This window comes from Myripristis murdjan, chromosome 1, assembly GCF_902150065.1.
Source record: "Myripristis murdjan chromosome 1, fMyrMur1.1, whole genome shotgun sequence".
NCBI classification, from domain to species: Eukaryota; Metazoa; Chordata; class Actinopteri; order Holocentriformes; family Holocentridae; genus Myripristis; species Myripristis murdjan.
This window is the reverse complement of record NC_043980.1, coordinates 6,982,462-7,008,473: the sequence shown is the minus strand read 5'-3', so window position 1 is coordinate 7,008,473 and position 26,012 is coordinate 6,982,462. Positions and strand designations below refer to the sequence as shown.

Below are 26,012 nucleotides of genomic sequence, written 5' to 3'. Positions count from 1 at the left end.
CTGGTTTTGTGTTGAGTGCATCCAGTTCATTTGACCTGACTGTGTCTATTTCTCTATCTAACTGCAGATTTCCAAATAGCAGGAACAGATTTCTTTACTTAGTTTCATTTAGTCTGAGAAATGTGAAAACACAGAAAAGGCGACAATGATGCATTCAAGTCGGACACTCCATTCCCAAGGTCGCTGCTGAATGAAAAAATGTGATAAAAGTGCATCATTCAATAACAGCATAACACCAATGTGCTGTATAACACGGGCCTACAAAAATGTGGACATAACACGCAAAATATAAAAGATCCACATAATGGCTCTGCTGCATTGTGAGGTTTGTACTGTGTTTGGCTTTTTTCACTGTATCATAAAAGACGCATATGAATTCACACATATGTATTCACATTTACAGTACAAACATTCACTTATGTGACTATGTGGTTGGATAAATATGTGTTATGACTTGTTACTCAAATCTGGAATACTAAATTAGAAAAAAAAGATGTGATATAAATATTGACATGGACAGTGTATAAACATGAGAAAAACCTTTTAGGCCAAATATATTATTATATATATAATTTGATACCTTTAAACTAAAAACTGCATGGCTTCGTTTCATTTTTAACTCTGGAATGACTTACCTGTGCACATCAGACAAGCTTCTTCACTGTCCATTTTTAAAACCAGTCTTAAAACCCATTTTTACTCATTGGCTTTTAACCCAGCATGAGACGTCGCTCTGTTTTATTTGTTCTATTGTTTATATTCCTTTTTACTGTTTTATTCCTTTTACTGTTTTGTTGTTTTATGATCATTTATGCACATTAATTTTAAATTCCAGCATCAGACCTGGCTCTGTTTTAATTTGTTTTAATTTGTTTGATTGTTTTTATTCTTTCTATTGTTTTATTGCTCTGTTTTAATTTGTTTGATTGTTCTTATTCTTTCTACTTTTCTTTCTGTTTTGCTGATTTATTTTCATTTTTGTACAGCACTTTGTTTCAGCTGTGGTTGTTCTTAAAGTGCTATATAAATAAAGCTCAGTTGAGTTGAGTTGAGAGTGTTTCCGAACTGAATTTCTATTTTTCACTCTTTTTTTTTTCTTTTTTAAAACTGTTATTTCTTGTTATTGACGAAGAGATTATTGTTTAATAGTGTATCCTGATGTTTATTGTGTTAATGTACAGTACTGTACAAAAAAAAAAAAAAAAAAAAAAAAAAAAAAAAGCCTTCAACCTGCTGCCACAAACATCCTTGACGCTCTAATCTTGAAAGGCACGGGTCTCGACCAATCAGCAGCGGCTACCTCGGCGGCTTGAACCAATCAGATGCCGCATCCTCTCAGTGGGCGGGGAGAGATCGGAGGAAACTGGCCGGAGCAGAAGCCATTGATGCGCTTATCTCTGTTTGAGCAAATAGACGTAAATTTCCGCACATTTCGGGATATCTGTCCGCTGAAATCATGGTGTCCCACTCTCTCGCCCTTCCGATGATCTGCTTCACCACGTTATGGGCGCTGGTGGGGGTCGTGGCCCCGTTTCTGGTGCCTAAAGGACCCAACCGGGGGTAGGTAGCCCGCCGTTACCTATGGGCCGCCATGGCCGTCCTCCTCAGTTTAGCGTCTTCTTCCTTCGATATCCACCCGTATTCATTAGCACACTTTCTAAAATACACCTTAAACGTGTATTAGTGGGCTGCGTGGCATCTCTGCAGATACAGGAGTGTTTCCTTGGCATCATGGGGGGTGGAGGGGGGAGGTGATGGAGGCCCAGTGTCTCACGATGCGTCCCTCCCGTTCATCACCTTCAGCGCAGGACGGACAGACGAGCTGCGAAATATACACACACTTAAATAATAATGATACTGTTTAATACTAGGAGAGAGAGATAAACAAGTGCAGCACACTGGTAATTTCACTCAGGGTGAAATAAGACTGCTTATGTTACCGAGGAGCTGTATGAATGAGTGTGTGTGTGTGTGTGTGTGTGTGTGTGTGTGTGTGTGTGTGTGTGTGTTTTGACTACCTTCTGGGACACACACCAGACGTAAGACCCAGAAATTGGGGACAGCTTGTGCAACCCTGTCCCCATTGGGAAAAGGCTGCCTTTTGGAGTCACATGGTGAAGGTTAGGGTTAGGTTAAGGTAAGGGTTAGGTTAAGGTTAAGGTAAGGTTTAGGGTTAGGTTAAGGTAAGGGTTAGGTTAAGGTAAGAGTTAGGTTAAGGTTAAGGTAAGGTTTAGGGTTAGGTTAAGGTAAGGGTTGGGGTTAGGGTTAGGTATGTAGTCATTATGGTAGGGGTTAAGGGTAGGTCTCCAGAAAATGAATGTAAGTCTATGTAATGTCCCCTAAAGTGAAGTAAACGTGTGTGTGCGTGTGTGTGTGTGTGTGTGTGTGTGTGTGTGTGTGTGTGTGGACCATGTCAGAAAAAAATTACACATTTTCAAAAATTGTAAAAAAAAATTGAAAAAAAAAAAAAAATAGAAAGAGAGAGAATTGTTAAGAAAGTGACCAATGGGAGTTAGTATGTTGTAAAGCTGTTACTGGGTCGGGTGATGATGTGTGATTTTCTCTGTGTTGTCCAGTGTGATCATCACCAGTCTGATCCTCACCGCTGTCTGCTGCTACCTGTTGTGAGTACAAACTCTCTCCTCTCTCAGCACACACCTGCACCTTCACTCCCAACAAGACGGCCATGTTGACACCAGCCCTGAGGTTTCTAAATGAGCCGTGGCTGCAGCTCTCCACAGTGAAAACACTAAAGCGCTGTGTTGTTGTTTGTCAAGTACTTTCAAAGTAGAAGCAGCTGGTAACATGCAGCCATGTTAAGCAATGCTGTCACAGCAATTACTATCACAATTACTTTCAGTACTACCACTACAACCACTACTACTTCTACTGCTAGTATAACTACTGCTGTTACATCTGCTACTGCTGCAACCAGTGGTATTAAAACTACTACTATTACTTTTGCCACCATCATTACCAATATTATTACTGTCACCACAGCCTCTAAAATTTCTTAACCCTCCTGTTATGATCAAATTTACAAACATCTTTTATGTTTGGGGTCAATTTGACCCCAGCAGTTTAAACATCCACAAAATTATTATAGCTAAAATGGTTACCAAAATTTATGTGTCAGGTACTTTATGTTTCTTTGTTGACGACCTAAATAGCCCATTAAATAAAACATAACCCCCCACCCCCACTTATACATCCAGTATTCCTATTACACGGCTATGGAAAAATATGCAAATCACCATAAAATCTCACTGATTGATGTAAAATTTGAAAGAAATATTAATTTTTGGTGTTTTAATGGCTTTATATTATTTCTAAGTACAGATTTTTGTTATTTATAACCGATGCGTTACAAAGTGTGTACAGGACATTGAGAACATATCATCATGTGAATTTCATGTTTACCCGGTAGTGCCCATTACATTAGGAAAACTCATTAAATATGAAGCAAAAAAAAATGATGTTAATCGTTTATTTAGAGATGTTAAACATTGGCATAATAGGGGGGTTAAACAAATAATCCAGCTTTTGCCACTAAAACAACTACAGGAACTACTGCTGTTCATGCTACTGCTGTTACTAGTTTTACAGGCCATAAAATCCTAAAACACAGCAGCCATATACTGTGTACATAATTGTAAAGTACAGTGTGTGTGTGAGCATATGCACCACTGATTACCATGAGTTTAATCTTTCCCCATTACCTCTCTTCCTTTCTACATCTCTCTCTCTCTCTCTCTCTCTCTCTCTCTCTCTCCCTCTCTCACTCTCCGTCTTCAGTTGGTTAATAGCGATCCTGGCCCAGGCCAACCCTCTGTTCGGCCCTCAGCTGAAGAATGAGACTATATGGTATCTGCGTTACTTCTGGGAGTAAACAAAGTGAGTCCTGTCAGAAATATACATATATAGATTTTTTTTTTCTAAATTAGAGGTTTCAGATGCAGGCATGTATGAATTTTATGCTCACTGCAATATTGACAGTTTTGGATGTCAATATATTTTATTGCAGAGTTGTGCTAGGCAACTGTGCATGTTGACAGCTCTGATAGATTACTGTTTGACAAAAGTGAACATAAATACTTACAAATCCTTGTATTTTGATTCCTCACTTCCTGTGGCTGGGTCACTTCCTGTCCACGTTTTGATTTAGGCCGATAAGACAGTTGTGTTTTCCATAAAAGTCATATCTAGTATAGATTTAACATGCCACAAAGTACTTGAAGGTACCAGCTGGCTCAATATATTGAATTCTTACCAGGGCAACACAAGTTCAGTGTTTTTAATATTAAATAAGGAGAAGACAGAACAAGTCTCCACTGATGATGGTCTTAATGGCTTGTATCTGCTTAAACAGCTCACTGCCTGCTTTTTAAAATATGTATTTTTTATTTTGCATCGCATCATTTGTGTTAACACAAGAGGAAAAAAAGAAAAATACGTGCCGATCCTCTGCCAACGACAATGCTGCCGAACGTAAAAACGCAGTCTAAGTCTGCTTGTTCTGAATGAAATTGTCTGAGGGATTGAAAAAGAAAGAGAGCAACTGTGGCGATCTGCATTTTAAAACAGTGTGGGACAAAAACACCAGGTGGCACCAGCCATGCTGCTGCAGCTCGCTGTCAGAGTGAAAAGTCCTGTAATGAGTTGTTTTTAACACACAGCATCTTTAATACACAACAAGTTACTGTAACCAGTTATGAGCAACAAAATAACTCATTATTTTAACTCAATGCTTTATTACTACAGGCATTACTATTGTAGTCATAATCATTACTTTATTATACTTTATTATTTTTCCAACAGTGGGTGGAGACGCAAAGCCAAATCAAATCAGAGACGGTTTTTGAGCTGAAAAAGTTGCACTAGAAAGAAAAAAATGTCTTAAACTTTTATGGCTTTGACCCTCACACACTCTTTACCACTGAATGTGTTTGATGATCTGGGAATTCAAGCTTGCTCTAATTCTGTAGTTGCACTCAACTGTGAATCAGCTGCACGTCTGAAATCTCTTTTCTCTCTCTCTCTCTCTCTCTCTCCCTCTCTCTCTCTCTCTCTCTCCAGGCCTGTGTGATCTGATGCCTCTCGTCATTCCACTCCCCCCCGATTGTTGGACTGAAGTTCGATGTAACTCCTGAACACTAACCGCCCCCCCTCAACCCCACCCCCAAACCGACCCCCGCCCCAAATCCTCTAATTGCTAAATTTATGGAAGACATTACTTGCAGCACTTTTTTTTTTTTTTAAATTTTTGAAACGTGCTGTAACAAATATAGCAACTACTGTCATAACTGGGCATCACCAGTCGATTTTTATTTACGTTGCAACCGAGTGTAAAGTGTGGTACCTTAGTTATAATAGCAATGACATCTCAGACTTTATTATGATCCGTGTTATGAAAGGGATTTGAAACTTTCATGTGTGGCAGGATGTTTATTTATTATTATTATTATTATTATTATTTTTTTTTTTTTTTTTTTGGTACAAGTATATGTCTGATGTTTAGGAAAGTGTAGATATTCATTTCTTCTTTTTGTTATCGACAGCAACAAGCGCTCACACGTGTAACAGCATCCGTTCGTGAGGAGTAGATGTTCATCCTGCGTCTCCGAAATGTGCAATCTTCCATTGTTTTAGTTTACTTTGCATTGTTTACATATTCACTTTACGTTGCTGCCATCAGGGAATATGCATTTCTCTGTGTTTGTATTTATTTCGGCTGGCGGGCACTGATGTAAGCTCGCCGGCATAATTACCTTAGTGTCCACACGGCGCGTTACGTAACTGCTTATCTGTGATGTAATTGTATGTGTGTGTGTGTGTGTGTGTGTGTGTGTGTGTGTGTGTGAGGAGAGTTCATTACCATGAGTGTTTGGACCGTAGCCATGTGAATCTCTCAGAGCGGCGAACTGAAGAGCGATCCCCTCCACTTCACTCCACTTCAGCATAAAACTCCCTTCATCTTCCCCTCATGCTCTCCACCGTGGAGATGTTGTGAAGTGTTGTAATGTCCTCGTTGCCATGGTGATCTCAGCGCCCTAACCGTTTCAGCCCCATTCCTCTTGATCCCTCTTGATGAAATCTCACCCGCTCATATGCTGATATACTGTAGCTGCGTCGAGTTTTTTTGAAGGCCGGCGGTATTTTTAGATCGGAGCTGGCGTTTTGTGTCGATATTCGGTTTCTCCAAAATTGACAGTTTTCACGCCAAAAAAAAAAAAAAAAAAAAAAAACATACTTTGAGCATTTTCCCTTCAATTTTATTTCTGTGGAAGCCCATGAAATAGCATTTAGACCGCCGAAACTCTCCACTGAAAGCCAGAGTAATGAAATTCTCGCAGTGTGAGCCGAGCTGAGGAAACTGGGACTCATGACTGCATTTAAATCAACAATTAATTTACCAACAACATTGAAAAATAAAAATGAAAAACTTAAATATGGACATACAAGGGTAGAATACTGCATGTCCCGCAGCTCAAGACTAAGTGTATATCTAACAAACTGCTGAGGGTTATCATATTAGTTACTACAAATATGCAATGGTGTATTAACTTGGATTGATGAATCTAAACATGCATTTGAGTATGGAGGAAGTCTTGCTGTGTGCTCACACTGCTAGAAACTGGACAGCTCAGTTGCCAAAAGGCGCTGGCATGTTTTTTTCTTTTTTGGTATGTGTGTGTGTGTGTGTGTGTGTGTTTCCAGAGAAATGTATTTCCATTTGTCCGTTCTGGCTCGGCAGCGAGGAAACAGCTAGCTCAGATCAGCCATTTGGACAGTGGTGCGGCGATGCATTTGATAGAGTCTGAACACACAGTCGATGGTGATGCTCGGGCAGGGGAGAAGAAAAAAAAGAAAGAAAGAAGAAAAAGGTCAGCTAAAAAACGTTCAGTGTGTTCTTTTATGACGTTTCTGTTCTGTAGTGCTGTACGGCTCGCTGCGCTGCCAGGGCTTTGCGGTTTTCTTGCATAAAAAAAAAAACGCCCACAAAATAGCATGTGTGATGTTACGCTCCTTTCACCTCACTGTATAATTTGCATCGCTTATGTCCTCCCAGCGTTCGCCCCCCGTTCCTCGCTGCAGCCGCCCGTACCTAAGACTCTCGCCTCAAGAAAGTTGCCTGCACTATCTCACATAACATGGAAAATTGCATCCATTGAATGTCAGCCACTACCACAACTAACCCCCCCCCATCACCACCACCACCACCTGAGAACCCCCAACTCCCCCATACCTCCTCCTCCTCTCTAAAACCACTTTGCTTCAGCCAAAAAGAATCAAAATTAATATACAGCTACTTTTTAGAAAGACCAAATTACGTTGTATCTTTTTCCTTTAGCCCTCTCCTCCCGTAGTTGTGGTGGTGGTTCGACTTCATTTACAGAGGGAGCATCGAAAACAGACGTAGAGCGGAGAAAAAGTCGCAGCGTGTTGTCCAAGTGTTGGGCTCCAAAGCTGCGGTCACACCTACAGGTTTGTTGTCTTTGGCCCGACACCACAATGGAAATATTTTGGAAACGGGTTTGTTTAGGTTCACACTGTGCAGTAACAAGCAAAGCAGTGCTGGTACAACTAAAGTTGCATGGACCCAGAAGTAGCTGGATTATTGCAGAGTTTATAGAGATGTTGGCACCGGGGAGAGTCGAAATAATGAATAAGTGCTAGTCCCTGTAATTTTAGCTAAGCATGATGGATGAGCTCTTTGGTGTTCACTGCAGCTACCATGAAGAAACAGCTGAATGTGAGCATCAGTCCGGACTACAGGCTGTGCCTGGGTTCATTTTGTTAGCATGAGAAAGTGCTGGGTATCAGATGCCAAACTGCGTCTCCTAATCCCCTTAAACCCTTGTGTTTTGGGGTAGTTTCCTGTACTTGTTCACATTACGTTCTCGCCGCTTATGAATCACGCTGCATTTCTTTCTCTTGGAAGAGAACCAAGTATTTCCAGGCGTGTTGGTAAATCTTGGTGACAAATGGCATTGTTCTTCCCTGGCAAACCGAACCAAAGGAGCAAACACTCCAGAGTTATAACAAACCTCCCTAAACATGCGTGGTGCGAACGCGCCCAAACACTTAACAGCACTGCTGATTTCCTGAGGAATCTGATCTGTTCAATTCTTAACTGGCTGCTGTTTATCTGTTAAATATTCCTGGCACCATAGATAGAGATATGTCTTTTTTTTGTGTGTGAGTGTGAGTGTGTGTGTGTTTGTGTGTGTCAGAATCACCATGGTAACAAAAACCCTAATCATAAATTGTTGTGGTGGCACTGAACTGAGAGGGATCCCATGTGACCTTGTATTAGTGTGAAGTAAATGCTGTTACATGACTGGCATTGTCTAATATGTGAAAGATCCAATAAAAAGCTATACTTGTGGTATGAGCCTGGCTTGCCTGCTCTATTTACATTATTAACATTCCTCCTGAGCAGGCCGGTGTGCATGCCTCTATTGTGAAACTCACACACAATACCCACAATGTATATCCATATGTTCCTGGTTCAATGGAAACACTAACAGTATATCATGCATTCCTCAATAGGTCCTTTATTTTGCTTTAGGCTACAAGATAGCTAAGCCATTAACCAAGGGATCTACATTCTCCGTGTTGCACGTGAGCATTTCTACATACTCATTTGTATTAACTTTATTTGTCAGGGCCTTCCACTGACTACGCTCAAATCTTAACTCCCGCTGTGACCTTGATTGTCACAATCACATGCCCCCATTGCTACATACCTACAACTCGTCTAAGCTGGTTTTCCCTCTCTGGCTAAAATGTAGCTCGCCAGTGTGGGAAAAGTTCACCAGTGGAGCCTGATTCAGTCTCAGTACATGCTGCATGTGAGAGACAGAGAGAGGAATAAAATGATAGAAAGCGGGGTGAAGTGCTGAGCTGTGAGTTGCATCTCGGCTGGGTCGGCGCACGGCGAGAGGGAGGGGCCCCCGCTGAAGGACTGAGGGCCGTTTCGATCGAGTTACTTTGGCAATCAAGGCCAAGGCCGGCTTCCCCTCCCTTCCTTCAAATCTCCATTCTCTCATTGTGCTGAGGAATTAGCTGCAGGACGATATTCATTCAGCACGCTCGCTGCCTTTTGGTATAAAGAGCTGGCTATTGTAGCGGTAAAAGCCAAGGCCGCAGAGTGAAAGGTAAGATGCATTTGCCTGTAATTATAGGCTGGTTTCTGTGTTTAAAGGCTGATACTGATACTGCTATTTGGGTATTAAAGCTGCCAGCAAGCTATTTCATGCCAATACTCAGTGTCTTTAAATTTATCTGGTTGTATTCTGTGATTTCCTGAGTGTTTTTTATATTTGTCGGGGTGGAAAGCCTCCTGAAGCAGCATTTAGAGCACCATGGGACGCTAAATCTGTCCACTGAAATCCAGGCTAATGAAAATCTCTTACTTTGAGCAGTTCTTTAAAGGTGCACTATGCGAAGGTCTTTTACTGGCCGGGTATTTGACAAATAAAGGCCGGTCTCGATTAGAAGCTGGATCTAAATTGCTTTGATGCCGTTTTCCTTTTATTTTTACTATCATTTGCAACCAGCAAACTGACATGTTATTAGGTAGCCTCATTTTTATACTGGTAATATTCATACTTACTGATTTAAATAAACATTTTGGTAGTATTTCCCATCTTTGCTGAGCAAGAGTTTTGTACAAAAGCAAATTAAAGGCATGTCTCTCATAGACACCTGACCCAAATATAGGCCGGTTGTATTCAATGACTGAAGCAAATAAAAGCCCAGGTTATTAATTGAAGTTTTAAGGTATTTACTGCATGATTCAGTCTTTGACCAGCCAGACCAGAAGGAGCTGATATTCTACTGAAAATTATTTTAACAGACACACAGTTCTCTCTCTCTCACATTCACAGTACCTAATGTTTGCGTGCCATCTTATCAATTTTGGTGCATATTTCAGCACCATGGACAGAGAGCGGCGGTCTCATTATCATTAGTCATTTGTTTTAACTTCACAACTGTTCAAAACACAGCAAAACAAAAGGCAGATTTGGCACAAAGGAAGTGAATTTATTGTCGTTTCAAAACACTACGGCCAGATCACGCAGGTTGATTTTGGTCTTAAATGACACGTTTGAATTCATTTGTTACTGGGAAAAAAAAACAAAACACCTACCTCATTTGTACAGGCTGTCGGGCTCTTATCCAAAGCAGCTGGGAGAAATTCTTCCATAACACAGCTGAAAATCATAGAGGAACGAACAAGTTCACTCACTGTGCTCATATTCACCGGGCAAATAATGGACCTACCAGAGGTCTATTCTCTACTCATGGACAAATAAGCCTGAATGAGTGTATATTGTATGTATAAACCTGATTCCAAGGTACAGCGGCTGCAATACTTTACCATACCTAACTAACACCCACGTCCAAATCTGCAGGCTTTGTTGGCCCGACTCACTCATAAATTACATGCTTGTTCATGTTTTGTCAGCTGAGACTAAATTGCTCTCACTTCAGTCAGCTCACCAACTGTGCGTAGTGCACCTTTAAAGCAGTGCAAGCCCCATCTTCTACTCAGTGAATATGTTAGTATCTGAAAATGAATTAATTTGCTAGTAAAAAAAAAAAAAAACTGACAAACAAAAATTCAGCTGGAGGTTTTACAGAGCTCTAGCCCGTATCTGCTATTTAATCGAAGGCCAATATTGTCTTGATGCTAACAGGAAATTACACATCGGTCTAACCCTATTTATGACATATGCTGTTTATTGGATGCGTATCCAAAGGGTCTTGCCACGCCATGTGTACATGCATTTTTTAGCATCAGTGGCCTCAGCGCAGTCTGAGATCGTCTCTGTTTATGTTGAGTCACGTAAGATCACGCAAATAAAAAATCATGCAAAACACTAAATATACTTACGTTCAGCAAATAAGCCTATCTGCATTGCCTAAGGCACTGAGGGTTGTTTTCATTCCGGAGCAGCCTACAGTGAGTGTAACATGAGAATAAGCTTCACCATCATTACAACCAACCTATAATAAGACAATCTTCCAGTCAGGGCCACAGTGTGACCTGGGAGAGAAATGCTGCTTGAAGGAATAAGGTAAGAGGAAAGGATTTATTTTTTTAAATGGGAGCAAATTAGACAATTCAATTTCATTTGGAGAATTAGATTAGAAAAGTACGTAAGAACCTGTTGGATAAACTCACATGAGCAGAAAAGGACTTCAACCTTGAATCATTTCGCACACCGTAAAATGATGGTTGATAAGGGCTATACACCGTGGAAACGGCACTATTCAATTTACAGGCTGCAAAAGGAAGTGAATTATTAGTTTAACTGCAGGGGTTTTAGAGGCAACATGATCCAAAAGAAAACTATATTTACGTCATAGATCTTTTCTGTTCCAATAGACTACGCTGCTGTTTCACATGTCTTTTACAGATGAGTTTTCTTGATTAACCTTTACCATGATTACCTTTTATTAACAGTAAAGACAATTTGTTTGTTACTAGTACATGCTACGCAAGTAATAATCTGTGACAGATTACATTTGGAAAGGACTTCTCTGACTGACAGTGAATGGAAGAAGGTACAGAAAGAGCTGTGGGACTTTTCTGCTGTTGTCTCATTTGTCTTGTGGCCAGCATTGTACAGAGCTGAAATACACATCAAGGGCTCTCATTCATACCAGCTGGCTGCTTCCATACATAGCTATTACATACTTACAAGACACAACATACTGGCTAAACACACGTTGTCTGAGCCCAAGTGTACAAACTGTGCATTATACTGGGTTCACGGTGGGAAAGTCCAGCACACGGGCTGCTAAACAGAACTGCATTCACCCGCAGCATGGCCTGCAGGTTGGCTAATTTAACAAGCAGATATTAAATATAATGGCCCGTTTTGCCAATTTCAAGTGTATAATTTAAAAAAGGGAGACGTGTGTGTTTCATAACTAACACAGAAGCATTAACTGTGTGAGTAAAACACAGTATCAAAGTTGACTGCAATGCAGGAGGATGGCTCCACTTCTTTCCATGACATTTAAATCCTAGCCATAACATTTGATTGGTAAAATACACCAAATGTAGTGACCGATTTTTGCTGTAAACTGTAGAGTGCTTCAATCTAAGAAGACACAGGAAGTGATGCACAAAAATCAGATATTTATTCCAATATCAGGCATGAGCTTTGGCGTGGACCAGTCACTCACTGGTGGTGGTGGGGTGGAGGACTAAAGTCATGCACATGAGGAAGGTGAATTTAAAAAAACATTTGACAAGCAAGATCATTGGCAGACAGAAAGCCAAAAAAGATAACCCAAAGTTTTCACTGGATTACAATAATTGTGAATCCCAGTGAGCAAAGTAGAAAATGAAAAAGCGAAAGGGATCGTTTTCCGGCTTAAACCTGAACTAAGAAGTGTTTGCTCTGCAGGCTGCTGTTCAGTGAGGGAAAATGGATTTGACCTGTTTGTGTTTAGGCTGGGATTAGGATCATGGAGTTACATAAAATTACGGGTTTGTTTCATTAACATGCAGGGGGCTTGAATTTTATGCAACTCTGTATTTCTCGGCAGCAAATAATCGAGGCACCAAGGCTTCACACGAGATGCAGAATAGTAAGTAAACAGTCCATAAAGTCTGCATGACCTTTAAAAAAAATAAAATCAGATAACATCCGCCTGAGGCAGCTCTTCTTTTTTATAGGAGGAAACTGCTTTGGTGTGATCTGGAGCACATGGGTTTACAGTGACCAAACATGCTTTACAGGACAATGTCTCTGTTTTCGCTTATGAAAAGACTTAACAGGGGTTAATGCTTTACTTTTGTACCAAATAAACTGCCTAGAGCAGGTTTTCCCACAAATTACTCGCAGGATCTACTAATTTGACTGTCTTTTGCTGTTGCAGTGTAATTTTGCTTGAATTCCCTGGTTTGAAAGGTAAGCTCCTGTTTAGATCAGGGACAGGGCTCTAGTCCAACTTAATTGAGTCACTCTCAATTCCGAGTTATATGCAGTCAGTCAAGTTTGATTTAAAACAATTCAAAGTCAGATCCAAAAGTGAGTTGAGACCAAATCAAGACAGGAGAAAACCGAGTCCTGATCAAAATGAACACCAAAAACACTCAATACTGAACAAAGGCTACTTGTTCAGAAAGCAATCATCGATCCATCCATTTTCTGCCACTTATCTGGGACCAGAAAAAGGATGGATGGACTGGTGGCAGCCGGCTGAGGAGGGTGGTGTCAGACATCCTTTTCCCCAGCCATCTCTGCCACCTATTCCCAGCCAATTTTCAGTCTATGAAGTCACCTCCACTGGGAGGCGTCCCGGTGGCATCCTAATGAAATGCCTGAACCACCTTCGCTGGCTCCTCTCAACACAGAGCAGCAGTGGCTTCAGTCTGAGTTTCTTCTAGACGTCCAATCTCCTCACCCTATCTCTAAACGAGAGCCCACTCGTCATATGAAGGAAGCTCATTTCCTCTGCTTGTAGGTCGACCAGTAAATTGAGAGCTTTGCCTTCAGGCTCAGCTCCCTCTTCATAACAAAGTAAGACCACACGATTAAACCATTGCTCTGAAAAATCTGTCGATCCCCTGCTCCGTTTTACCCTCACTTGTGAACAACACCACAAGGTACTTGAACATTTCCACTTGGAGCAGTAACCCCCAAACCAGTGAGGACAAACCACCCTTTCCCTGCTGAGAAACATGGCCTCAGACTTGGTGGTGCTGATCCTCATCTTGAATGCTTCACACTCGGCTGCAAACCGTCCCAGTGCGTGCAGAAGGTCACATCGTGATGAAGCCAACAGAACCACACCATCTGCTCAGTGCAGAGACACAGGGACTGGAGGGTATACATCTGGATACCCTCCAGTCCCCAACTGCATCTTGAAATTATATCTATGAAAGTCACAAGCAGGATTGGTGACAAAGCACAGCCTTGCCCGAGTCCAACATCCAAATTTGACCTGGTGCCGAGAATGCGGACACAGAAAGTCTCTGGCATTCATTTAAAAACACCAAGGAAATACTTTGAGGCAAAGCTAAATTTACAGTTTGTGGTATTTCAAACTGATTAGAATCCAGTGAGCAGTCAGAAGAGGTCAGAATGACATTGAATTAGATATTTAGCATCTGCACCATAAATGAAAAGTCAGCCCTGTGTTGCCACTTTATTATCTCCACCTACCTGGCACTGGGCAGGAAAAACTTTTACCTAGAGATACAAGGTGGCACAGCCTTCCACAGGGATATCGGTCGAAGCTGATTTGATAATGCCGCGCAGTTCTTGAAGATTTTCCACCGGCACTTTCATGCTGCAACCCTCATCTTCATCCCAAAGGTCACTGTGTAATTGAGATGCAGGGACTGAACTGAAGTCACTGTCATGTACTTGGAGCCATTTTGAGATGACTCATGTTTCTGCTGGAAGAATGCACTGGAAAAAAAAAGCAGATTGTGGCCAAAATGGGGTGAAAATAGCCAGTAACAACGGTGTGGTAAACTGCGGTGTTCAAATGACCGGCAGTAATCCTCACCCTGCAAATTCAGTGATCCAGTTTTGGTGGTCATGTGCTCCCTGTAGCCTCACCCTCTTGATTTCGGCTGACAGGTGTGGAAGCGGCAGGTTTTCTCCATCACTTTGTGTCCCACCTATTCACCTGCACCTGTCTTGCCATTCTCTGCATCAACAAGGTGTTTTCATCCACAGAACTACCACGGCAAAGATGTGCTTTTCTTATTTCAATGCTCCCGATATACAAAAAAAATAACAAATGAACAGATTTGAGGTCAAGATGCTGGAGCTGTTACATCTGGCAGCAACAATCATACCACAGTCACAGCTGTTTTAATCACTGTTGTTCCCCATTGTAGAATTTAGTCTGTCAGTTGAAAATGTATATGTCTACATATGAAACAGCCACTATAGGTGTAGGTGGTCTGAACTTGGACTGCACAATTAACTGGAAACAAAAGAAAAACATGAGCTATTTCATCTCCTGCATTGCAAGAGGCTGTGGTTACATTAGAAGTGTGGTACAGCCTAAAAATGGACTCCGAAAACATGTTTCTGTCACGGGGAGAGCAGGCAAGCAGACCCAAACGCAGACTCAGATGCAAGGCTGAGATTTGAAAGTCTTTGCTTGGAGAACAGGTCGGCAGGAGAACAGGTAATCACAAGGAAACAGGCACAAGGAACATGCTGGAGGCAGGAATCAAAACTATAGACAACACTGAAACGGCATGGAACAAAAAAAAAAAAAAAAAAGAAAGAAAGAAAAAGGAGACTACAGGTAATAATACACCAAGACAAGACACAGCTGGTGAGGAGGCAGGGACAGATACTGGAGACAATGTTTATGACAAAGAGCATATAAGATAAGGCGGAGACCAAAGGAACTAAACTAACAAAGCACAGATGATAACAATAACAAGACTAATGGCATGGAGGGAGAGAGAGAGGGAGAGAGAGAGACAGAGAGCCAGAGAAAGAGACAGGAAACAGAGACAGGCAGAACTAAAAAGAGACAAACTGGATTTTAACAGGATTGTGGCCCTGAGCCCAATTTCTGTATATTCATTTATATAAACCAAATATATAAGCAATATCTTTCTACATGTGTGTATATGGACAGATAGATAGATAGATAGATGTGGCTTGTCTGCAGAGTAAACTACAGTATTGAAAAAGCAGCATCCTGCATGGTGTAATTTAAATTTCCAATGCAATACTCAGCAGAGTAATCTTGATGTGCCTATTATAGTTTTCAGCGAGATTATTGGTCAACATCATGCAGCCTTGGTGTGAAATAGCAGAACAAAAGAAAGGAGCAATAATTCAATAACACTGGCACTTCCCTTCAGCCTCTTTTAAGAGAGAATTGCTCAGGGCAAAAACTGCAGCACTGTCCGTTTAAGTGTGCTGCCCAAGCTTTGGCCTATATTTCTATTAAAATAGAAAACTGCCAAATTATTATACACTATTTAAGCACATACAAAGCACACACACGCAAACACACCCTACAGGCCTACAAATATGGGGTTTACATAACAGCTGACAGACACTGACACAGGCACGGCACAGCACACAGCTTATCCTCTATAATATTCATAAAACATGGCTTGCTGGGCACATGGGCCGTGGCAACCTACTTTCCTCCAACATTACATTAAGATTTAACAGTCTCCATGCAGAGAGCTATACGAGTTGGCCTAAATAACACTGGCTGTGCTATAGCTCACTGTTTCTGTCTCTCCATCATAAGGCAGCAGCTTTAAGCCTGCTCATGCATATTTTAATCTCTGCTCATATAGCACAAATTACACCTCACATACACTTCAGAATATAGCCTATGGTTGAAAAATGGAGATCATATATATATATATATATATATATATGTGTATGTGTATATATATATATATATATGTGTGTGTGTGTGTGTGTGTGTGTGTGTGTGTGTGTGTGTGTGTATATATATATATATATATATATATATATATATATATATACATATAATTTTATTTTTTTTAAGTGCTTGCACATGTAGATAACATTCATTTGAAGTATATTTTAGACAATGGAAAAATGTTCCTCATAAGTGCCTTTGACAGCATGCATCTGGAAGTACAGGCCTATCCAAGATGGATTTCAGATGAAATCATCATCTGAACATGCAAACGCACTTTTGGCCTTTGGCAGATTTTGAAGCATGTCTCTAAACATTTTCCAAAGCGCAGGCTGCACAGGTATATATTTATTTACACCACATCTGAGGCTATATTAAGTATTAGAAAGGGGCGACCGTTATCAGTACAAAAGTCAGTGCAAAACGCTATCAATGCAAAAGTCTTCCCACGTGCGTTTTGTGTTGCTTAGCAACCAAGTTGTCAAGGTACTGTTCAAGGACTGTTATTAACTACGCTACTCTTCATGCCAGAGGGATTCGACTGTAAGTATTAACTTATAAAAGAAAAAAAAAGTTAGAAGAAACGATTTACTGATCATTTCGCTTCTTTTGATCCATTCAAAAGCAACAAACGGCCGGGAAGCGATCTGTACAGAGACTCCGGAGGAGCGGGGAGGAGTGCGGCTAAGAAGCGGCAGTTAGCTTGTTGTTAAACCGCTGTGGAGCACCGTGTGTCCGAGCCTGCAGCGCCCGGCTTCACATCTCGGTGCGGAGGGGAAGCGGCTCCAGCGCTCTGCTGTGGGGATGGAGGCCGGCTGCCTGTGAGGGGTCAATGGGTTCACAGCCTCAGTCCTCCCGGTGTCCTTAAAGACGGGTCGTGTGAACCCGCCTCTCTGACGACGCAGTGTCGTCGATCCAAACCATATCCGTTTTCGCTGCCTTGAAACTGCGTTAAGACAACCAGAGTTAGCGGGTGCGATACCGGAAATTGGATGGGTTGACCTTCATAATAAAGGCATAAGCCTCGTCAAGGGTGATTTTACTACCACTGTGCGTAGAAATAGACTTGCACTTCTTATGAGCTGGTTTGCATTTTTGACAGCCCTGTAGTAACATTACACTACTGCTACTGCTACTACTTGTGATCTCTTTTGCAGTTCTTGTCTTTCACTTGCACCGATCCACTGTGTGATTTTGCACCAAAATACACGCTAATTCAACTCTTTCCCCCCTTCAAGGGCAGATTCAGCTTAATGCAGCAGCCCTGGTGCTGGGAGGATTCAGTGCCTTGCTCAAGGACACTTCTCAAGCTTGCTGAGTTTTGGGTCGGGTAAGAGAGCAACAAACAGGAAGTGGACACAACACAGAAAAACAGAATATATGTATAAAAATAGAGCAAATGTGGTTTTTAGAAACCTATAGTGATGCAGCTGGACAGTTCAACACAAAAACACATCAAACAAGTCACCACAGACTGTACATGTGTGCAGCAGTGTTTTATACCGTTAACTGAGACAAAATATGGTTTCCCATCCATGTTCAAGAGGTTAAAGCTCATCGCTGCCTCGTAACTTTGGAAATTTTGGAGCTTTTTCTCCAACTTTATGACTTTAAAATCCAAGTCTTTACTATTTACAGCACTTTGGCACTTTGAGTTTTACATAATAACTTCATTTCTTCATCACCTTTTGCTGTGTTAGGTAAGAGAAGTCCATATACATTTTAAAATTGAGGAAAAGTTAATTGAATGAATATCAGTACCTAATCACATTTCAGTTATTTTCTGTTTCATAGTTATTATGAGGATTAGATTATATGTAAAATAAGAATATTTGGATGTAGATGTTTGAGTCTGTTGTAATAACAGCATTTTATTTATTTATTTATTTATTTATTTATTTTTGACTAACGCCAGCACTGACACTGACACAGATTTATCACTTTTTCTTTTTTCTTTTTTTTTCTTTTTTACGTTGATTTAACAGCACCTCCATTTGATTCAGTTCATTTCAGACCTTTATTGTCTCAAAAAGGGAAATTTGATTTGGTTCAGCACTTCCAAACCACACAATCACAATCAGCTCCACTTTCAGCTGCTCGAGTTCTTTTTCCTCCCTCAGGCTTGTTGTTTGGTGGCATCTCCACTTCTTAGGCATGTGCCAGAGTGTTTTGCACACGGCATGACAGCTGCCCTTGTATTGTGTTTGGGGGGTGGGGGTGGGGGTGGGGGTGGGTTACCTTATGCTAATAACAAATGTTCAGACACAGGCCTCCCGTTTATGAACAGATGGGATTCATCATTCAGCACACCTGGGTAAGAGCGGATTTGGATGAATCAGAGGTTGATGAATCTGCAGTGTGCATCTCTTACTTTTTCTCTTTACAGAAAAATAAGAGAAATTTAAGAGATTGTTGCTGCATTTGGCAAAGTGTGTATGAATACTTGTTTGTGCTTAGCGACCTTGTTTAATGCCTGGCTCCAAAACAGTTTACCATCAAACTGTTTCCCCAGTGGATTCAATAACACATGAAAGCGTGGCAGCTCAACAGTCCTTCTCACACTACGCTCAGCCCTGCGTTGAGGACTCCCATTATCCAGGACTAATAGTCAATAATAGTTTCATAGCTGCAGCTTAGAATATGGGATATCCCCTCTCTTGGCTGAGGCCTGGATCACTAAACCCCACCCTAGAGCAGGGTTATCCCCGATTTATGGGTATATCCCCAAAACATCAAGGTTAAGGTCTGCTGTGTGAGGTTAGAATAAGGTGACCAGATTCTGGGAGCACATCTGGGAACATTTTTGATTTGCTGACACATATAAGGCACATATCGACATATTCCAGAGTCTGACAGAAATTATACGCCCCAAATATTTGTGAAAGCCTTTCACAAGCATTTAAACACAACATGTCTGAGGTCGACCTAACTGACTTGACGTTTAAATATCTAATTCTATCAGTTATAAGTATAATTTTGTATATTTTAACTTTTTTTTTTTTTTTTTTTTTTCTGGAGGTGTCAATTTTTCTGGTTGTCTTCTTGTATTTCATTTGTTTCCCTTTTTATCCTTTTATTTCACCTAATGTTATGGGAATTTTTCGCTCACTTGCTGATCGTCTCTTCCCCCATATTTTACGAAGGAAAACATTTTGTTTTGTGTTTGACTCAGTTATGATGCAGGCACAGTGGGGTCACGTATTCTGATGACAGCCATCAGAAATGGTTACCTCTGTGTTTTGAGGTCATGTGCCATCCTAGCAGATTCATGTGCACAAAGCGTTTCATGCAAATGTGCAACAGCGCCCTCTGTGGTCACAGATTTTGATGTAACGTCAGCTTTAATCCAAGATGATACAAAAGGCAGAGGGTCAAATCCCCTCTTGTAGTCAGCTGAGGTGGGCATGCAGGTTAGATTTACTGTTTGAAGTGCCACCAGTGTTTTTTCCTGGTGCTCTGTTTTGCACTTTAAAGTCCCAGAACTCCTCGACAGCATCTCAGGCTGGTTGTCCCGTTATTTTTTCCAGGGCTCACACCTCAGCTTCCCCATATGGGATCAGAGTGTTCTGTTGCTATAGCCAAAAGCGTTTATCCAGTGGTTTCACCATTTGAATAAGGACCGGTTCAGGCAGTCGCTTCTTAATGCTGTGAATTATAGATCGAACTGATGACAGTTTATCTTTGACCTGCTCTCTGGGAGCTCAGTATCTACATATGAACCGGCCAACGATCTGCACCGTTCTGCTTTTTGAGTGGATTTTCCTCCACTGGCTTCCTTGGCTGTCAAGACGTCAGTGTTCTGCTGAATGTGGCAACTTGCACCTACTAAAGATGTTTCTTTGCGTCGCAGTTTTCGCGTCAGGCTTTGTAGTTTTCACAGAACATTCTTCACACAAGCCAAATCAGCCAAAAATCCAGTGCTTGTGAGGAGTTTGTGCAGACTACTGTATTTCTGCCTCTCTGTCACAGCGAGATGTGGCTTTCATTGCTGTTCTGAGTTGGCGTTCCAATGCAGGATAACCTTCCCATACGGCTTTCACAGTATTAAAACTACTAACTACCCAACCAATGATAAAAATATGGCCTATTTTCAAGATTTGCATGTTTAAGCCTGTAGGTGCTTCGTTGAGCAAACAGGCATTTTTAATGACTTGGTTACGCCCAGCTTCATTGATATGCCGATGAAATATTGCCCAGTTCTTCTAACGCTATCTCAAGCTTTGCCACAAAATTCTGTGAACTAATCCAGCATCAGACCCTCCTGAAAGCTCAACAATATCCAAAAAGGTCATGGTCCACTTCCTCTCTTCCTGTCATGTCACACAACACGTAAATGATCATGTAGACCGGCCCGTGAACTGTGCTCCCATCAGCTGTGATGCTGATTCATAACCTCAGTTTTGTTTTTTCACATTTCATCGACAATGTGCCTGATTATTACAGCACAAGCATGGTCCAATTTGTGGACATTTCCTGTGTTTATTCCTATGTGGCTGTTTCCTGCATTAAATTAGCATTTACCTCAAGTACCTTGTTTGGGAGCACATCTTTTTCCCTCATCTCTGAAATCTCAGCCACTCGTGTGCGCCAAACTGCCTCCGTGCTTATACATCTTTTTTTCCGCTGGTTTTTCTGTGCCTCTCTGCTGCCCTCTCCATTCACCCATTCTTCTGATAGATATACTCCAGTTGCCGTTTTATTGAGCAGCGTGCTTTGTAACTGTGAATACTGTACATCCTAGCTTTTGATTTTTGATGAAGAGCCATATATTCCTCTTTGTCCACTCACTCCTTTGCTTCCTTGTCCAGTCAAAAGGTAATGTTGTATCTCTGGGGTCGCTGCTTGAGGTGGCAGCAGTCCTATCTGGCGCTGAAGCCTCTCTCCCATTGGAGCTGGCACGGTGAACAGCAACCGTTAGCGGCATGCGTGTGTTTGTTTGGCGAATCCAAATTGTCCAAGGCTTGGTTGTTTCCGTTTTGACATTCTGACTTCTTGTCCATAGCCTGTTCAAAAGACACCAAACAAAATCATTGCAATGCACCAGAAAACCTCCCTTTTTCCAGAGCATAATGTCAACAGGTATACCCATCAGTATCTTTATTATAGTGGAGACAGCTGTTCAAAACCTGGAATGTAATCAGCGAATAAACACAACAATGACAAATTTGGACTAGAATTATTTATTTAAAAAACGTTAATGTCCAGAAAATCAAAGTCTGTAACCTGTGACACAAAAATAGATGATATTTTAGAGCTCCCCCCCAAATTTCTCAAAGTTGGCTTTCAGGGGAGCTCATGTCCCTTTACTAGCTCTCCCATATTTTGAGCCCCTCTACTGGCTCAGAAAAAAAGCAAGAGAATAATTTTGAAATGCAGAGGAATATTTGTTGTCTAGTTAAAAATGTGCTACAAGTTTTCTTAAGCGCCTGGGATTTGATTTTCAAGTGTGAATCCCTCACCAGGGCTCACTGTGAGGCCTGGAATAATGAGTGTGCATTGGTTCTGAGGTTAGTCAAGGGGCTGGGGCTGACGCATGCAAGAGGCCGAAGGGATACTGTACGTGGGGTTAGAACCTCCCTCAGCGCGGCCTTTACTTTGAAACTTTTTGACCGGAAACCCCCTGTGCTAGTCTGTCGGGCTTGACACTTGGTCTGGATTATATGTGAACTCAAATGCCCCCCAGTCCGCCGAAAGCTGCAACTGTTTTACTGCTGACACACTTTCAATTTCGATCAGGTCAGTCGCTCACAACTCATCTTTTTCTGCGTAGAGCGGCGTGTGTAATGCGAGCCGTGGGACGTGTAACCTGTTCGGCAGAAAAACACTGATACAAAATAACAACAAAGACGACCCATGCAACACATCCATTTGCGGATCCACGCCCTCCATCTCTCTCTCTCTCGCTCTGCCTCTCTCCCCGCCATACAAGGCAGCTCGGTACTAGAAAGTAACTTCCTCATTGTGGCTGTAGTTTATTTTATTCCCGGGGCTTCGTGGCCGCTGTTCTGCCCGCGCAGGCTGTTGCCCTGTGCGTAATATCATCTGGAGAGGCCAGGGCCGACATTTTACCCCGGTGTGGAGGAGCCTTCCGAGGGGACATCCGAGGACACATAATAAGGTAGCTGGAGCCTTACGGCCACCTCGCAGCTTTGTACCCACACACAAAGACCATACGATATTTTGCATAACAGTTTAACAACTGGTAAGTTCTTCACAAATACGGAGAGCGCGCATAGATAAATGTTTAATCTTTGAGCGGTCTGTTATTACAACAATGGCCACTTTGCCATGCATGTTACATCTGTTTGCATGCATGGAGGGTAGCTTACAGAGCCGCATTTGGCATGGGGAATATTAAAATGCTTCTTATAAGTACTTTGGAGCATCAGCGGACATCCCAGGACATGTAATTCACCAGAATTTTTTTTTTTTAAATATAGGAGGCTATATGTGCTCTTACCAGGGTGTATCCCGCATAAATATTGTTTTACATTTCGAAACTTTATCCTGGGATATAATATTCCCAAATATATTTACTTTTGTGTTCTCATCTTACATGTTAGACTCTCTATAGTGTTTATTTCCACATATTTTTGCGTATGGATGGGCTGATTCATTAGTTGCTCCCTCCGTGTTGCTGCCTTGTGAATGACCCCAAACTTTACGGATTTGTGGTTTATTATACTGAGTGCACAACCTGCCACCGGCTCAGCTTTGGCCTGTAACATTAACACCTCGACAGTAATTCCGCTTTAATCCGGTGGGGAATGGGCAGCACCTGCAGCTGGAGGAAAAACGAAAAACTTGGATCTTCGATTTATTCCTCGCAACAACTTTAATATTTTACGAAGTCGGGGCTTGTGTCGAGAGGCAGCTCAGCCCAGACCTGCACCCATTAAACGCTAAAGCCAATCCACATGCTTAGAAATCGGCCGTAGCTATTAACAATTAATATTGGACATCCGGTGGCACTGCCAGCTGCGCCCCATTTTTTATTGTTGTCTGTGCGCTGAAAGGAGCCCCGTTGTTTCGGCTGGATACTACGCGACGTGGTGGCTGTCTGGGTATGAATTTACACCTCATTTCTGGGGGGAGTGGAGGGGAGGAAATGCGTTTAGATTAACATGTGAAATAGATGAGGGGGTCTGAAAGTGCGGCTGTCGCCTCGTCGTGCCATGCGGGACACGCTGCTGGCTGCCACCATGGCACCTTCCCCACACAGGCTCCGGTGCTGGATTATCCAGCTGTGCAGGCATAGCACACAGAGAAACAGTGCGTCCCATTAGTGGCTTACTACCGCACCAATCGATACATTGCCAGATAGATGTTTAGGTTATCTGTTTTTTGGGAAATAGTTGGAGGACGCGCAGCGGATCGGCACGAGAAGCGAGGGGCGGCAGACGGGCCACTTTGGCTCCCTGTCATCATTTTGGAAAACGGAGGAAGAAGCCGCAAGGACACGGAGAGGAGAGACGAGACAAGGAGGGGGCCATCCAGGTCGATTTTTCCCCCCTTTAATCCAGAAATGGCGAGGTTGTAATTGATTTCACCAGCTGAAAGGCGCTTTGTCCACCGCCCAGATTTTGGGGGGGATTTTTAATTTGGCAAATTGGCTTCCCAGACAGAGCGACAGAAGCACAGGCGGACAGACCGTCCCTCCTCCCCTGCTCTCCCGTCTCCCCCTCGCTGTTTTCGGTCACACTCAGCCATCCCAGCCTCCTGTGTGGACTTCGGCTTTATTTACTTTCTTTCCCCGTCCTTCGCTTCTCCGTGCGTAAGCTCCATCCTCTATCCGAAACCGAGCCGTCCTTTTTTTGTCATACTATAGTTTTTTTGGGTTTTTTGGGACCAAGAGGCCTCCAGCGGCTAAAGGTTCATTGTCTGGTCAAACTACCGTGCTCGTTCTCTAAATTTGCCTCGTGGTCAAGTGACTTGGCTCCGCACACAGATGTAGCAGTGGCAGATGTTTGCATGGTAGGAATCGGTCTTCGCACTGCGATGAGGAGTCGTAGTAATCCTGTAATATATTTTTGAAGGTTACCAGAGAAATAGGCCATTAGTAAAACTCAAGGAGTGCTGCAGGGATACTGTAGTGATACCACAGAGGATAAAAATATTAAAAAGTATACGATAAGGTTTTTAAGTCCTCACTGTTGTATTCTGTAAGTGCTTATAATAACAGTGGTATTGTGATTAAAAAAAAAAAAAAAAAAAATCAAAGTACAATATAAGGGCACTGTAAACTCTCTATTGTGTCATGCAGACATTAAGTCTCTGGAGAATTATTATAGTAATATTATAGGGGCTAAAAATACCATTAAGTACAATAATGTTATTATAACCTCACTATTTTGTAACGTAGAGAAACTTTAAATGCCAGCAGAATGTGAAACGGTGATAAGAAACAGAAAATGCCATGCCATGCCAGTGCCAAAGTACAATAAGCTCGCCACAATCTCACTATTGTGTACCACATGCACACTTTATTCTACAGCATTATTACAGTGATACTGTAGGGAACAATAATACAATTGAGCACAATACGATAACTGTAATCTCATTATGGTGTCTCAGTATAGTAATATTATAGTGATACCATGAGAGATAAAAAAAAAAAAAAAAAAAAAAAAAACATAGTAAAGTACAATAAGGTCACTACACACTTTGTGTTTTGTGAGACAGAGACAGTGTAATTCCACATAGGAATATCATTGTTTTTTTGTTCAGATACCTATGGAATAATACTTGTTGGTTTTAATCTTTTGTTTAAATACCTTCTAGTGTGTTTTGTAGTTCTGTAACAAGCTGTGGCAAGGGGATCTTTTTATCAATATCATCATTATTATTGTTGTTGTTTTTTATTTTCTGTGTTCAGGATGCCTAGAGTATCTGCTCCCGTCTAATACTAACACACTAAGTCCAACAAGTTCGATTTAAGTGATGGCTGGAAGTATTTCTCTGGGAAATAAGAGCTGAGAAGGCATTTTAATGTCCTTTTGGCCTGGGCCTTATTTGGCTAATAGGATTGCTTTATACAATAACGAGGAAAAAGTACCTTCTCTATAATCCCGGGGCTGCAGCCATGCCCTGAATGAAAGCACACACCTTTGCTTGACAATATGTACTTTGTATAGGTGTTATATAAGCCTCAGTTGTGTTGGCATCTGCTTGCCTGTTTACAAATGGTAAATAGCTAGTTGGGTGGACATAGGGCGGACGGTTATTGGTGGTTATTGACCTGCAGGGATTTGCCTTGTTTTCTCATTGCCTTGCTGTGAACTCTCCCTATCACGCTGTGTTTATGATTGAAGAGCCTGGCCCACTGCGACCTATGGACAGAGGCTGTGTTGCATCAACACACAATTAAAGGTTACTCGATTGTTTTTACTCATGCACGCTGGCTCCTATATATAGAGCGGTAGTAAAAGCAAATAAGAAGCTGATCAGGACGTCAGATCCATCTGATCCTGCGTACATTTACTTTTGATGATAGCAAATAACTAGAGGAGGGCTGAGATGCTTTACTCAGACGAAGGAGGCGAGGGAAAATGATTGATCACGGATACGCCACTGAGCTGAACGAGCCTCAGTGTGTGTGTGAT

The 26,012-nt window shown here is 41.8% G+C and overlaps 2 protein-coding genes across 6 annotated transcripts in view; both read left to right on the top strand.

The window, feature by feature from the left end:
* Positions 1 to 1,351: 1,351 nt before the first annotated feature.
* On the top strand, positions 1,352 to 8,395 carry atpv0e2 (ATPase H+ transporting V0 subunit e2). The gene is made up of 4 exons (XM_030061359.1): positions 1,352 to 1,560; positions 2,577 to 2,624; positions 3,796 to 3,894; positions 5,077 to 8,395. The coding sequence occupies exons 1-3, from the start codon at positions 1,457 to 1,459 to the stop codon at positions 3,887 to 3,889; spliced, it is 246 nt and encodes an 81-aa protein (XP_029917219.1). The 5' UTR covers positions 1,352 to 1,456; the 3' UTR covers positions 3,890 to 3,894; positions 5,077 to 8,395.
* Positions 8,396 to 22,050: 13,655 nt separating this feature from the next.
* Positions 22,051 to 26,012, top strand: part of LOC115365972 (CREB3 regulatory factor-like) — a 32,664-nt gene continuing 28,702 nt past the window's right edge. For 2 of the 5 annotated variants that reach the window (XM_030061222.1, XM_030061219.1), the window contains exon 1: positions 22,155 to 22,528. The gene's annotated coding sequence lies outside the window, so the exon portion shown is untranslated. The other 3 variants (XM_030061223.1, XM_030061220.1, XM_030061221.1) reach the window with 2 other exon arrangements.